Raw genomic sequence first — 14,970 nt, forward strand, 5'->3', positions numbered from 1 at the left:
CATCCATCAATTACTGTTTCCCCTCAGTGACTTAATGTGTGGATGATGATGATGAGGGAAGGGAAGGGAAGGGAAAAGAAGAGAGGCAGTGGGGGGATGGGGAGGGGGCAGAAAAAGAGAGGAGAAGGGCAAAAAAGGGCGAAACCAGCTTTGATTAAAGAATGCTGAATGCTAAGCCGATTCCATTCGATTCACATGAGTGACTTTGGCCTGGTGGTACTGGAAGACAGTATTTAGTGTGTGTGTGTGTGTGTGTGTGTGTGTGTGTGTGTGTGTGTGTGAGAGAGAGAGAGAGAGACCTCATACATGCACTACAAATGTAGTGCATGTAAGGGTGTAAAAATGCATTTACAGAGCGCGTTTACCATGTGTTGCTACAGTACATGCAACACCAGCATGGTGCATTGAAGGGTTCTCCCAGGCTGCAATTAGGTCAGATTTTGTCTTCTCTGTGAAAGGTTATTATTTCTTCATTCAAATATAATTAGTTTTGCCCTCCCACATCATGTCATTATCAACACTTGCTCGTAAGAATCCCTCCGGCCTCATCTGTGAATGTGACTTTCTCTAACATTTAATTGAAACTAGAGGAGGACAGACACAGATTCACAGTATATATACAGACAGGATGCACGGTCATTTCCACCATGCACGGCAGGTTTTTGTGAAGCGATGAATCCGTCTACGGGGACTCTATTGTCTGAACTTGTGTGCTGCATTGAACTGAACTCGTTCCCCCAGATGCAGTAGCAGGTTTTCACTCTATTGCAGCACTCTTTCTCTCTCTCTCGCTGTCTGCTGAATTACAGCTAGCATCAGCAACTAAGTCAGAGAGCTATTGACACACACATACACTCCCTCACTCTCTCGCTCTCTCTCGCTCTCTCTGACTGCCACTAGAGATGGAAACGGTCTCCATAGCAACATTCGCCTCTCCTGTTCAGAGCTCCACCAGCAGCAGGTCCACAGAGGGCGTGGGGGGTACAAAACAACAAGCGCTCTCTCTCTTTCTCTCTCTGTCTAATATTATTGTCACTGTTTAACAGAGGGCTAGCCTCTGCTGTGGTTTGTGTGTGTGTGTGTGTGTGTGTGTGTGTGTGTGTGTGTGTGGTGTGTGTGTGTGTGTGTGTGTGTGTGTGTGTGTGTGAAACAGCCTTTATGATATGCCAACTTGTCCCTGGGCTGTATAATAATTACAGTCACCATTAGCCTTTCCTAAATCCAGGCAGATGTATGTCTTTGAGGAGAGGAAAACCTACCTTAAGGGCAGGTGTCTGTTATTTACTTTCTGGTGAACCTGTAGCTATGCAGAGATGCTTCAAAATGTAAAATTCAGGCAACTGATAACTGATGTTGCTAAAACACATTAAAGCTTTTTGAGTGTGTTTTGTGATGAGCAAGAGTGCGGCGGCAGAGTCCTCTAATAAGCAGAAGTGCAATTAAATGACACAGATTGGCTCACTTCAATCAGACAAGAGTCTCAATTATCATGCAGTGACTCATCCAGTGGTTTCTCCTAACCTATATTTCCTCCAAACTGGGCTGTCTGCACCGAGGAGTCCTCTGTGGGACTGTCATGAGATTCCCCTCCCTTTTCTCCTGAAGTGTTTTCTAGAAGATCCCATTGAAAAGTGTTTCCTTTTGTCTGTCAGATACTTGACAGGTTTGTTCACACTGACATTTTCTCCCCCTGTCTGCTCTGCTTCCTGTGTTGCAGCTGACATTATCTCAACGGTGGAGTTTAACTCATCGGGGGAGCTGTTGGCCACTGGGGATAAAGGAGGCAGAGTGGTTGTCTTCCAAAGGGAGCAGGAGGTAGGAAATGCCAACAATGCAGTGATAATTATGCTGTCCTTCAGCTGAAAAGGATTTGACAGCCTTGAAGCATTAACGTTGGATTGTTTGTTTTTAGATAACTAGCAAGCTAGAGGATGTATGTGAAAAGGACAGCTGTAAATATGCTAAAAAACAAAAAGCATTTGTTGGACCAACATTATGAAGACATGCAACAATGTAACACAAAAGTACTGTTGAAAGCCCCAATTCAAAAATCTAGTCTGTTCTGTTACTCAACATATAATATTCCAGAATCTGTGTAAATATATCATAGACTGTATAAAAAAAGATGGATGTGGACACCATGACATCGCTCATTAATTTTTCCTGTGGTGCATTTTGACACTTAAGTTTAGCAACATCTGAGTGATAATATTTGAACAAGGGGTTGCTAGGTTATCGGCTAACTAGTCTGTCAGCTAACTAATCTATCTTAGTTAATCCTACCATATTATCACTACTATACCAAAGTCCAGTTCAGTTTATCAAGTTAGCTGGGGTTGGACGATAGATGGTGTAAAAAAAAAAAAGTATTAAAATTAACATTTTAATATTACTAAAAAAGTACAGCTTCCAAGTCAGGAAATGAAGTCTTCTCGGAAGTTCCTTAAACCTATCCTGTATACCATCTGAGGGCCACCAGATGCTGATGGCTGTGGTTGCATAAAAGACTTCTGATCCTATATTTTCCCATTTTCCTATATATGGGAAATGCTAAACACTTACCTGCTGCGTTTATGGTCTCAGTCACATATTAAGGGTCATACGGAATAAAAAATTAAGTCTTTTTTGTAAATTATTTTATCTGTGGTATTACCTGTTAGCTCAGTGGCTAACAACTGTGGTTGTGTCAGTCACAAGTTGTTAGCCAGTGAGTGACCTGCCCGTCCTGGTCATATCTCATTTTTGCAAACAAGATGGTGATCCCCAAAACCCTTGTCTCACAGTCTCAGAACGGGATATCATTTCCACGTAACTTTTACTTTTCATCCGTGTTGGTAGGGACTTGACGTAATTGTGTCAAACCAGAATTAGGAGACGAGATCCCCAAATGCAAAGCTTGACTAAAGTGTTTTACTGCGTTTTGTCATTGTTCTACTATGTGTTTTATTCTATTGTTAAGTGTCCTTGGGTGTCTTGAAAGGTGCTTTTAAATAAAATGTATTATTATTATTATAAGTAGTAGTAGTAGTAAGCTTCCTAAGGAGAAATTTAAGATAAGTTACATTAAGATAAGTAAGATAAGGTACATTACATCTTTTCCAAAAAGTGTGCTCTAATATTGAATCATTTACACCTGTTTTTTTTATCACAAGAATCTTTTGAAACTTTCACCAAAAAACACTGGCGTCTACCTGTGCTTCACTTTCCCTTTTTTTCGTCCTCTGCAGAGTAAGAGTCAGCCCCAGCGTCGTGGGGAGTACAATGTTTACAGCACATTCCAGAGCCATGAGCCAGAGTTTGACTACCTGAAGAGTTTGGAGATTGAGGAGAAGATCAACAAGATCAAATGGCTTCCTCAGCAGAATGCAGCATATTTCCTGCTTTCCACCAACGGTCAGTACACCTAAGGTGCTGTAAGAGCAGCACAAATATCAGAATGGTCAAAAGAACCAATAATCTATCTGGAGTATGTTTACATGTGAGCGAGTGTTATTAATCAGGTACTGTGCAAAATGACTCATTCCTCACTTTGCAGAATGCTCAGATTTACAGTTGATGTAAAAGGAGGTGTGATGAATATCACTTGACCATGTCTTTTTGACTTTTTGGGAGAACGCGGCGTTGCTTGTTTTGCTTGGCTGAACAAGTGTCACCTGCAGAAGAGTTTCAGATTAAGGGCTTCATGCATGGCTGTCACAGCAGGGCCACATATTAAGGCATGTGCCACCACACACGCCGTACATGTACGAGAGCCACAGCAGACACGCACACACATCAGCTGAGAGACGTCTTGCAGATTGTGGGCTTCACGCATGGCTGCTACAGACGTGCTCGCGGTGGCTGGAGCAGATGGTGGAGAGTCCTGTGGCGATGGCCTCGCTGCTCTGACACCGGCATTCGCAGCGGAAATTAAAAGAGGGGGAAAAAAAAAAAACAGACAACCTGACTGCGGCTGCCATCCACTTCAGTAGACCGAGAAGATGAGATGTAACTGATGTTTATATGATGCAAAAATTGAAAAGCAACCCAGATGGCTTTTCCAGGGGGTGGGAGGGGAGGGGTGGCGGTGTAAACAGCAGCAGGGAAATGAAGTCAACTTGTAGATTGATATCGGTGACATCAGAATCTACGCAGGAGTCGCCATTCATCATCCTCGCTGGCTTCTGCCCAGCTACTTGCCAGATTGTATCCCCAGCCCCCCGCATCCATCTTGTATCGGAGACTCACTCTGCTGAGCCGTGATCTAACTGTATTTTGTGTATGTCTGTGCGCCTGTGTGATGTGTCCACCTCAGACAAGACAGTGAAGCTGTGGAAGATCAGTGAGAGGGACAAGCGCCCTGAAGGCTACAACCTGAAGGATGAGGACGGACGGATCCGAGACCCATCCACCATCACCTCTCTACGGGTATGTGAAACTGTCGAGTGTCACAACACCCATGATGTCACATACACTGTGGTGAAAATAGGCTGCGACTAGATCACACTCACTTTATTAGACAGTGCACAACATTTGAATGGAATGAAAACATTGCATCGATGGCACTATTTTGAATTAGTCCACAATGAAATGGACCGCAACGTGAAAATTCGAGTCAGTGATGGCAGAAATGTAATTTTCTGTCACTAAAAACCACAGACTTTCTATTTGACTGGAGGCTGGATGACCGAACGAGACTGCGACAAATCTGATAAATGTCAAATGAATACAAAAATGAAATATTTGAAGCCATGCATCAGTGGTCTGGGTGGCTTAAGACTGAAAAAACTACTATAGAAAAAAGTAAAACATGACAACTCACTGCCACTATATCCATTAATAATAAAAATGAAGAATATTTGTGCTCTGTGGAAGCTGAGATAGGCTCCAGCGCCCCCATGACCCAGATTGGAAAGAAGAGGGTGGATGGATGGAGAACTATTTATTTATGCATGGATATCAGAAATATTTAAGAATATTTGTGGTGTTCAGTTTAAAAACGAAATTAAAAGCATCACAAGCATCACCTAGCAGTAGCATCTTTCATTTGACCTTTTGGTAGATTCCTGTTTTACAGACCCCACAACTGCTGCTTGTAACCCAGGCTCACATATTTTGAATGAGCCAGCATTTCTGGAAAGACCTGCACATGGAATCCAAGCAAGAAGAGTTCAGATAAGCTGATTAAGTCAAAATTTAGCATTCAGCCTTTTATGCTATGATAGCCTTTAATCCAGCATAAACTTCTTAGTGACACATGCTGCACGCCTGTGTCTGTCACAGTTGTTTCTTCATTTGTGATCAGTTTCAGTCCCGATAAATGAGAGTCTGACACCAACAAAGCAACCTGCTATCTTTGGACTCTTTTGAACTTAGTCTGGCAGAAGAAATTGAGAATGAGCGATCAATATGTGCGCAGAGATGAACACCGTGAAAGGATCATCCTCTCTCTCTCTCTCGTTTTTATCACTCCGCTACCTATTTAATTTTCACACAAAAGAGGGCACACACAGACACACAGGACTGTGTCTGTGTGTGTGTGTCTGCCATTGCAGATTAGTGCTGTGTTCAGCGTGTCTGTCCCTCTTTGTCTGGCTGGCCAGGGGATCATAGCAACCTGGAGGACAGGCCGGGACTGTGGCAATCCTGTTTAGAGGCTGTGAAATCTCAGCAGGGGGAGAAAGCAGAGGAGGAGAGGGAGGAATTCACTAATATTCATCCTAAAATTCATACAATGCTTTAAAGTTTATCGTTCAGTATCTCATAACCACTTATATAAAACATTATAACCTACTGATTTACTTTGAAGTATTATTTGTAAAGCAGAAATATATAAATATATTATGTTACAAAGACAAACTATCTGATCACAGCGAATCTGCAAGGGGCAAGCTGAACGGCACAACTGTCAGTGTTCGGGGGTTATGGGTTAATATGTTCTGTGTCTCTCTGGACAGCCAGTGAAAGACATGGAAATAAAGTGACATCCATGGAGATACAGCAGCCTGCTGGGCTGCCATGTCTCTCTGTCAGTGCCAGCAACGGACGAGAGAAAAAGGGAAGAAGCAGCCGATTTGTTCTCCTCGCTCCCTCCCCTCTCTTCTCTCTTTGTCTGGGTTTTATCTGGCCAACGGGGGGCTGCATGCAGACTGGTACTGGGCTTCTTTGAAGCCCGAGCAGCAGTGTGCAACTGTGAGGTCTTGTGCGTCTGTGTGTGTGTGTGCAAGCTTGTCTTAATTCTGCAGAGTTCAGTTATCATTCCTCAGCAGGGCCTGGCGATGCCCTCGGGCCATGTCTTTTTTTTCCACCTCCTTCGATTTCTCTCCATTTTCTCTTTCTCCATGACACACACACACACAAACAAGAAAGCAGGAGTGACTTGGAGAAAGAGAAGGAGGCGTGATCGCTGGGTAGCTGTGTAGCAGAGAGATATTTGCGGTCTGATTGAACCAACTCATCAAGCAGCCCTTGAGCTTCTGTGTCATTAAGATTTGCGGAGTAAATGTCAAATAAATCCCTGGAGTCATCTGATTGTGCCTCACACACAGACACACACCCACACACAAAACTGCCCAAACGGTCCTCACTAAAATATCTGGACAATCACACACACGGACACAAGCAAAGACACAGATACACTCACAGAAGGCCAGCCTAGTAATTACTACCCTCAAAAACCTCAAGCTGATTTTTCTATTCTTGCATATTTTTCTGCATTACTTTACATTTTCCCTTAAATGTTCGCTCCAGGTGCCGGTGCTTCAGCCTATGGATTTGATGGTCGAGGCTACAGCCAGACGCGTGTTCAGCAACGCCCATACCTACCACATCAACTCCATCTCTGTCAACTCCGACCTTCAGACCTTCATCTCCACCGATGACCTTCGGATAAACCTGTGGAACCTGGAGATCACCGACCGCAGCTTCAGTATCCTCTTGTTCTGTTTTTTTCTATGATTATCATTGTTTTCATTTTTAAAAAAGACAAAAAAAATGAAGAAAAAACATTCAAAGTCACGCTTAATTCTTTTTAATTAATAATGATAGGGTGATAAATAGATTTGAGGTTCTAAAACAATCATTATTATTAACAGTTTGTACATAAAATATGTATTTTTTTCCAGAGTTGCATTATAGTAGAGGCACGATTTTTCATTTTACTCTGTGGGTTACATGTCCACTGTAGTCTTCTGTTCCTTAGCGGTTCTCTCTCAGACATCGTGGACATCAAACCAGCCAACATGGAGGAGCTGACAGAAGTAATCACCTCTGCAGAGTTCCACCCGCAGGAGTGTAACACCTTTGCCTACAGTAGCAGCAAAGGTTCAATACGCCTCTGTGACATGAGACAGGCCGCACTCTGCGACAAGCACTGCAAATGTGAGTACCAGAGCATCATGGGAGCAGATTTAATAAGTGTCTTGGTGTTCAGGTAGACCTACCAGTAACGTGGCTCGTTTTTATCTAGCCACAATTCTTTGAAGGTTCACTGAAATACTGAACACCTTTGTTCCATTGTAATAATTCATTCCTTTAAGGCAGACAAAATTTAGATACTGGAGAACTGCGAAATTCACAGGACACAAAACGACAAAAATCGACCATTTCCATCGATGCCTTTATTGCCACTGAGGTGATGGGAGTCAACAAGGGAAATATAGCCCGATTCCAATATTCCACACCTTGGCTGTAAATTCACACTCTGCTCCACCTTTTTTTTTCAGCTGTGACATGCGGGCTTCCCCTGCTCAATATGCCACGATTGATAACACACAAATAAATCTTGTAGCGCGTCTCAAACAATGAATGGCCTTCTCCGAAGCTTAACATCACATGGATACACTTTGGCTGAATGAATAATGAATACATTGACATTTTCACTGGGAAATCAATGGCTTAAGAGCAATCGCATTAGTCCCTCATGGACACACCCTGTTGTTCAATAATGTCACTCATTTCCTCAGACATATTGATGGATCCACTGGACCCAGCACCAACACGGCCTGTTGAATTTCACATGAGCATCACATGAGAGCTGGAAAAAAATGTTTACATTTGGATGCATTGGGCAGTTGAAGTTGTCGGCTTCATACTCTGATTGTTTGGCATGTGTGTGCCATTCCTAGACAGGTGCTTGCAGCAAACACAGACACACACACACACACAGGCAAAGCAGGCAGGAGCCTCAGGAGAGGTCTGTTAATACCGACCTACTGTCTCACTGCATTAACGTTTACGGCTCAGAGCGATGTAAAGCCTTCTCTCCTGCACTCACACACCCCTCCTCCTTTTTGTGACACACACACAACACAAACTCACAATCATAGTGTATCTCCTTCTATATATATAAATCTTGGAGGACGCTGCTATCAGTCAGTTTTACAGGAAGGATGAATGGCCGCCGAGGATTGCCAGTGAGCTGAGCCCCAGGACAGATAGAGAGAGGGACCAAACAGCCCCCCTGCCGACTCCCCAGGGACCCTATTATCCACCCGTGGATCTGGATGGGAGGGAGGGCAGGGGCACACACACATGCATATATACATGCACACATTACACTTGCTCTTATTCGCACGCATTCGCTGGCGCGCGCACATACAAATCCAGCAGGGCTCATATGGACCCAGCACTTTGACATTGATTTGTTTTTCTTATCCCTTCCTCATCCCCCCATTTTTTTCATCTCTCACGCTGCATCCCTAGTTAGACTCCCCACTGACACATCACAGAGCTATTCTCCAGGCCTCAGCTGAGGAGTGGGATTGAGTGGAAGCAGGGGGAGAATGGTGGGGGCATTTTTTTTTTTTTTTTGGGAGAGATGGGTGAAAGAGAGAGAGAGAGAGAGGGGAGGAAGGGTGGGAGGAAAGGAGGAGGAACAATAACTTGACAGCTAACGATGGAATGCCTGGCTGTTATCCCCAGCGTGCTGGCCTACACACAGAACAGCAGCTGCCAAAATCAATATGAATCATAACCAATATTTACCCACCATGCTGACCCACGACTATCTCCCTAAACACACATGTAATTCTGTGAGGAGATGCAGCTGCTGCAGAAAACTCGGCATCCAGGCATTGTCACGGCTGTCATTGTTTTCTAATGGCAGCCTCCACTGCCCAAACTGAATCTTCCTCCTTGAAGCGATTTAAAGTCTTTAAAGCGGTGTAAAATCCTGTGTTGAAAGATAACGGCTTTTTACATTTTTTTTTTCTTTTACATGTAGACTTTGAGGAGCCAGAGGATCCATCCACTCGCTCTTTCTTCTCTGAAATCATCTCATCCATCTCTGACGTGAAGTTCAGCCACAGCGGACGCTACCTGATGACAAGAGACTACCTCACTGTAAAGGTGTGGGACCTTCAAATGGAGAACAAGCCGCTCGAGACTTACCAGGTACGCTTTTCATTGCGCTCTCATGTGCCTGCTGGATAGCTTGAGGGCTCCAAAGGAAATGCTCCGCTGCTGAAGTTAGTAAATAACCACTGTGCCCAGATCAAATCAAAACTTATTGATTTCAGGCTTATCACTCAATATAATCCTGTTTCACTGTCACCCTGCCAATCTGTAACCGTGTCATGTGTAGCAATTACCCCAGGAGGGCTTATTGAGCTGAGTGTCCGTAAGAAGACGGATAGTATAGGCGCTGATGGAACCCGGAGGGCAGAACCTCCCACTGTGTGGTCACGGCAGTCACGTCCACGCTGTCTGATCAGGGGAAGCCATCTTAGGGCAGATCATGATTGATAAGGCCATCAGCCAGGCTCAAGGGATTCTCTGTCCAGTTCCACCTCAGCCTCCACCTGCTACCTAGCATCTTAGCACAGGTCACCAGGTCTTGAGGGATTACTGAAAGCAGAGCATATGGTGGTGCAGCTTATGGTTTCGGTGTGTTTGCCCACCGAAAGGCAATGCAAAGAACTCCAGAGGCCTATAAAGACTAATCCAAAAAGTACTGCAGATTGTCATGTTTTTGGTTTTGTTCTTCAGGTTCACGACTATTTACGGGGTAAGCTGTGTTCTCTGTACGAAAACGACTGCATCTTTGACAAGTTTGAGTGCGTCTGGAATGGATCAGACAGGTGAGACTTCTTTTCAGCGCTGCCATCGACCAGATCTACCAACCGCTCGGTCCCTTCAGCCACCCCTCTCCATAACACCCCGTCTCTTCTTTTTTCCCTCCTCAGCGTCATAATGACCGGCTCTTACAACAATTTTTTCCGAATGTTCGACCGGAATACCAAACGCGATGTCACACTGGAAGCATCCAGAGAGAACAGCAAACCCAGAGCTATTCTGAAGCCTCGCAAGGTACCATCACCAACACAAGTTATCCTTTTTAAATTCAAAGACATCTGGCTTTAGTCTTATAATGCCTCACTGCAAGTGAGTTTCTAATGGAGAAATGCTAATTATTCACTGCTTCTCCAAAAATGTGATTCTTGCTGGACTGTGTGGATCTGTGACAGTTAATATCTTTTGATTTGTCAAGCAAAAGTATTCAATTTGTTAATTTGGGAACCTGTGATTGACATTATTTTCACTATTTTCTGACATGTTTTCACCAAAGTATCGGAGGCAATCATTGACAGACTCATTGATAATGTAATTAGTTCAGGGTTTAAACAGTAATTGTCATCATTGATTAATTTGCCAATTATTTCCTAAGCCAGTTGATTTATTGAATATCTATAAAAAGCTGGTCAATAGTGAAATTTCCTGCTGTAATTTTCACTGATTTAAAGTGGCACCTCCAGATGTCTTTGAGTTTATCTGTGATACTCATTTATGGCAAAAAAACGGATTAAGCAAATGCCAGCAGTTTTTGTGATCAGTTGGTTTTGAGATTTTAAAGTAGAGGTGGCACTAAAAACAATAAATTCACTTCCCTCCTTATATTCTGTAACTTTGATAAATATGTCATCACTGTACAAGTCCAGAAATTCAATATCAAAACAGACCTGACTTAACAGTGACAATCATGAGTGAATACAACACACAAATGAACAAAAAAAAAATGTGTTTAGTATATGTACACAGTGCAGTCTTATGTTTCAAACTGCAGTAATACATGTTTTCGATGGAGAGAAGAATCTCCTGGCTTATCAGTTCAAAGAATAGCTTTAGGTTTAGGTTTTTGAAGCACTTTAGGTTTTGCTTGGTCTCATCAAGGTTCTGTTTTCTGCCTAAAGATGACTTTAGATTTATGTTCTTCCATGTGTAAATATGGGGCTAGCTAATTTGCTAACTCAATCTTATATCAACTTTGTAAAGTGACCAAGCCTGAAACAAATGTTGGTAATAGCCCTTTTTAAGTCCTATTTTTAGCAAACCATAGAGGTTTTTGAACCAAACTGACCATATTTGGAAGGGTGCAAAGCTATCAGCTAACACTAGCTTGGCTCATTATCAAGATGCATCCATTTATACCTCGCAGACACAGATACCTAATAAATGCAGCCAGAATTTAACTCACCGAAACTGGAGCACGGGCCTCTTAGCGTTTAGCACCAACACGGTTTAGAGGTCCAGCTCAGTGACGCCATTGACGCCTAGCAGGCAGCTACAAGCCTAGTCAGCACCCCACCCACCCCCGTCATCTTTCAAATGACTGACATCAGTGAAATATGCGAGCTGCCACACTCCCACATCTTAATGCCTCTGCATTTTCGTTGTCGTCCTCCAGGTGTGTGTAGGTGGGAAGCGGCGTAAGGATGAGATCAGCGTCGACAGCCTTGACTTCAGCAAGAAGATCCTTCACACGACGTGGCACCCACATGAAAACATCATTGCTGTAGCAGCCACCAACAACCTATACATCTTTCAGGACAAGGTCAACTAAAGGGCAGCCTGCCCCCTGCTGACCCCTGACCCTGCACCTGTGAGGGGCTGCTATCTTGAATTCCCCAACTCTGCTGATGACGAGCAGGTTAAAAGTATCCAGTGACTGAAGTGGGGGAAGTGGACAGCACACGTTTTAGGAAGCAACAACTTGATTCCTTGAAATCAAGAATGAACTTCTTCAATTTGACTTCTAATTTAATTTATTTAGCCATGCGGACACCTGAAGAATTGTTTCCCATGCGTTTATGCAACAAGAGGATTGCTACCATCACATTATGACGTAGCAGCACTCTGGACCCTAAGGACAGAGGCAGATGTGGGCACACTGAACAGAAAATAGAGCACACGGAGCACAGGCCTATGTGATGGTGGCTCACTGTCATGTAGCAACAGTGCCCCCTGTCTTTCGGTCTGCTCATGCTGCAATGCATGTGATCAACCCTGCAGCCTCTACGTGAGGCAAAATTCCTGAACAGCGCAACGTGCTGCAGAAGAGGAAAAGACTGTTAATCTCTGACCCGCAGAAACTGAGTTCTTGCTGCCTGTGACACAACACAGTCAGTCTTTCTAGTACCAATCTCGTGTCTCCTTGTGAGACTGCTGTAGTCTGTAATGTGAATGAAGCCCTTCCAGGCTGTGTCATTGGGTTTTATTTAACGCTTTTGTTTTTGTTGAGTCCTTCTCTCGGTCAATGAGTCTGTTTAGAAGCTGTGGTGCCTTCTTTTGGTATGTGGGGGTTCGATGTAGTGGAGGGGAGGGTCGGGTGGGGAGGAGGGGTAATGACTACAAGGAGTGTGTGTGAATGTTTCAAATGAAATGTTAACTTAGGAATTTTTTTGTTCTTTTTCTTTCTTTCTTTCTCTCTATAAAGAAACAAACACACACAAAAAGCTCCACACAGGTCCCAAGTAGAAAAAGTGCTTGAATCAATGTAGTCACAATTATACATTAGAGCACTGGTTTCATGCTTGTGAGCTCAGGGGAGAATGCTGTGATATGTACAAAGTAATTGTTGCTCTCACCTTGCAAGTCAGTCTGATGTCGTCAGTTTGCAAGAGACAAACAAAGCCACATTCATTTCTAAATTTCTTGCCACATTTTCTCTTTATTTGGATAGTACTAAAAATGATCTGTAGATGGTAGATTGGTCGACTCATCGTGTTGACATATTGAATTTAAAACTTGAGATTTTGTTGGCCTAACAATGCTAGCATAGCTTTTTTTTTTTCTTTGCATGCGTTGGATCTGATTCTGATGAAACTGACAGCCTGCGTATAGCTATAGATATTTGAACATCTGCAGATCATCTGGGGCACTATTCAGTTTTTTTAATATATATATTAGATTGCTGCAATGCCTTTCCATGTTTCTCATCAGGCTGAAAATGGGTAACATGGAACAGTAGCAGATTGTCTTTCAGCACTCGGCTCATACCGGCCAACTCCCGTAAAGCAAAGCAGTCAAAGGTCTAAGTGAACTCTGTGAAATCAGGGAATAATTAAGTGTGATTCCTTTAAACAGTAATGTCTTCTAAACAGCCTCCTTTGTGACACTCTAATTGAGAAAAAAAAGACTTTTATAGCTCAGAATGTATTGAAATGCAATGAAATACCATGCAGTCTTTATGCTTACTGGACTTTCTTTTGAATAAAAAAAGAATAAAGATGTGCAAGTTCAAATCATCCACTGGTGGATTTTCTCTGTTAACACCTGCTGAATCAATTATCAAACCTTAAGTAAAATGTTTTATGGGCTAAGACCATTTCTGCTCGTGGTGTTAGGGCGCCCTCATGTGGACAAAAATTAAGACAAATAAAGGCAGTCCAGCTGATGAAATGGGATTTTCCTTAAGTAAAGTTACAGCTAGGCCCATAAGTACGTAGTTTTGTGCCTGTATACCACTATGTTGGATTTTAAATCAATCAAGATGCAATTTTCAGCTTTAATTCACTGCACATGAATTTCAGGACCACACCTCATACTACATATTCCCTCCTACACTTTAGGCTGTTTGTTGTCATTTCATCAGTATTTGGTATGACCATCTTTATTTTTCACCACAGTCGGAACACCCCGAGGCAAGCTTTCAGTAATTTCTTTAAGTAGTACAAACATTCAAAGCTCTTCTTTGGATGTTGGCTGCCTTTTGTTCTGCTCTTTGTCAAGAGGATCCCAAAAGCCAAAAGCATTTCTCAGGTCCTGTGTCAGGCTGAATCTACCCCTACTTCTTATGAACATAACTTTCAGAGACTGTTCATTTGCTGTAGATAGTTTTTTTTTTTTTTAGGCCTGACACTTCTTTTGTCCTCAACTTGCCCATGACGTTCTCCAGCTAATAGAATCACCTTGTTGTTGCAAAAATATAATTTTATGCCTCTCAAACTTATCTTTGGTATGATTGTATGTCAAACTCTAACAAATTATGTATTTTTGTGACAGGCTGATAGTAAGAAAATGCAACTACAGCAACTAAAGGTGGCTCCAATGAAAGGTCTGGTAGGGAAACACAACATTTGGTGATAGACTTCAGGCACTCATTGATTCAAAGGAATTTCACCCAAGTATTAAAAAGTGTTAAATTTAAAATGATGTCAGTCTGTGAAGTTCCATTTGAGTCGCTGAAAATGAGGGGCTGTATTTCTTAAACAGTTAATGCCATGGTTTTGTTGAACCCTTTGAATTAAAGCTGAAAGTCTGAGGTTTGATTCTATCAGTGGGTGTTTAACTTCACTGTGCTGGTTTAAGACAAAATAATAAAAATTGTTCATCTTAATCACTGAGCACATTTACAAGAGACTTCTCCTGACTGGTTCTGGCTGGTTTATTGATATTAATATCTATTATTATTTATGTTATGATGAAATTTGAAAATAAATAAATAAATGAAGCTTGTGATGATGTCCCAACCACCTCATGCAAAAATCACACACTCTGTCAGGATGTCTAGTGAATGCAGGTCACAGTTTATGGTAGTGCTTTGGCTTTTGTCCCTAAAGCAAAATTCTATCATCAACAGGTAGGCACTGTTACCTTTAACTCTTATTTAAGGAATCTGATTACTGTTAAGACCATAACTTTAATGAATCACTTGCACCAATCCAGTATATTCATCTGTGCTGAGATTTTCCTAATTGGCCCCATGTGGGTGTA

The 14,970-nt window shown here is 42.6% G+C and overlaps 1 protein-coding gene across 2 annotated transcripts in view; it reads left to right on the forward strand.

Moving 5' to 3' along the window:
• The window catches only part of ppp2r2ba (protein phosphatase 2, regulatory subunit B, beta a), a 41,166-nt gene extending 27,664 nt beyond the window's left edge, over positions 1-13,502 (forward strand). For both annotated transcript variants that reach the window (XM_003445841.5, XM_003445840.5), the window contains exons 2-10: positions 1,718-1,815; positions 3,228-3,393; positions 4,295-4,407; positions 6,730-6,907; positions 7,195-7,359; positions 9,203-9,372; positions 9,967-10,058; positions 10,164-10,287; positions 11,663-13,502. In XM_003445841.5, the coding sequence (XP_003445889.1) occupies positions 1,718-1,815; positions 3,228-3,393; positions 4,295-4,407; positions 6,730-6,907; positions 7,195-7,359; positions 9,203-9,372; positions 9,967-10,058; positions 10,164-10,287; positions 11,663-11,818 (1,262 nt within the window). In that variant the 3' untranslated portion in view covers positions 11,819-13,502. The remainder of the gene's footprint in view (positions 1-1,717; positions 1,816-3,227; positions 3,394-4,294; positions 4,408-6,729; positions 6,908-7,194; positions 7,360-9,202; positions 9,373-9,966; positions 10,059-10,163; positions 10,288-11,662) is intronic.
• The last annotated feature ends 1,468 nt before the right edge of the window (positions 13,503-14,970 follow it).

This window comes from Oreochromis niloticus, linkage group LG2, assembly GCF_001858045.2.
Source record: "Oreochromis niloticus isolate F11D_XX linkage group LG2, O_niloticus_UMD_NMBU, whole genome shotgun sequence".
NCBI lineage: Eukaryota > Metazoa > Chordata > Actinopteri > Cichliformes > Cichlidae > Oreochromis > Oreochromis niloticus.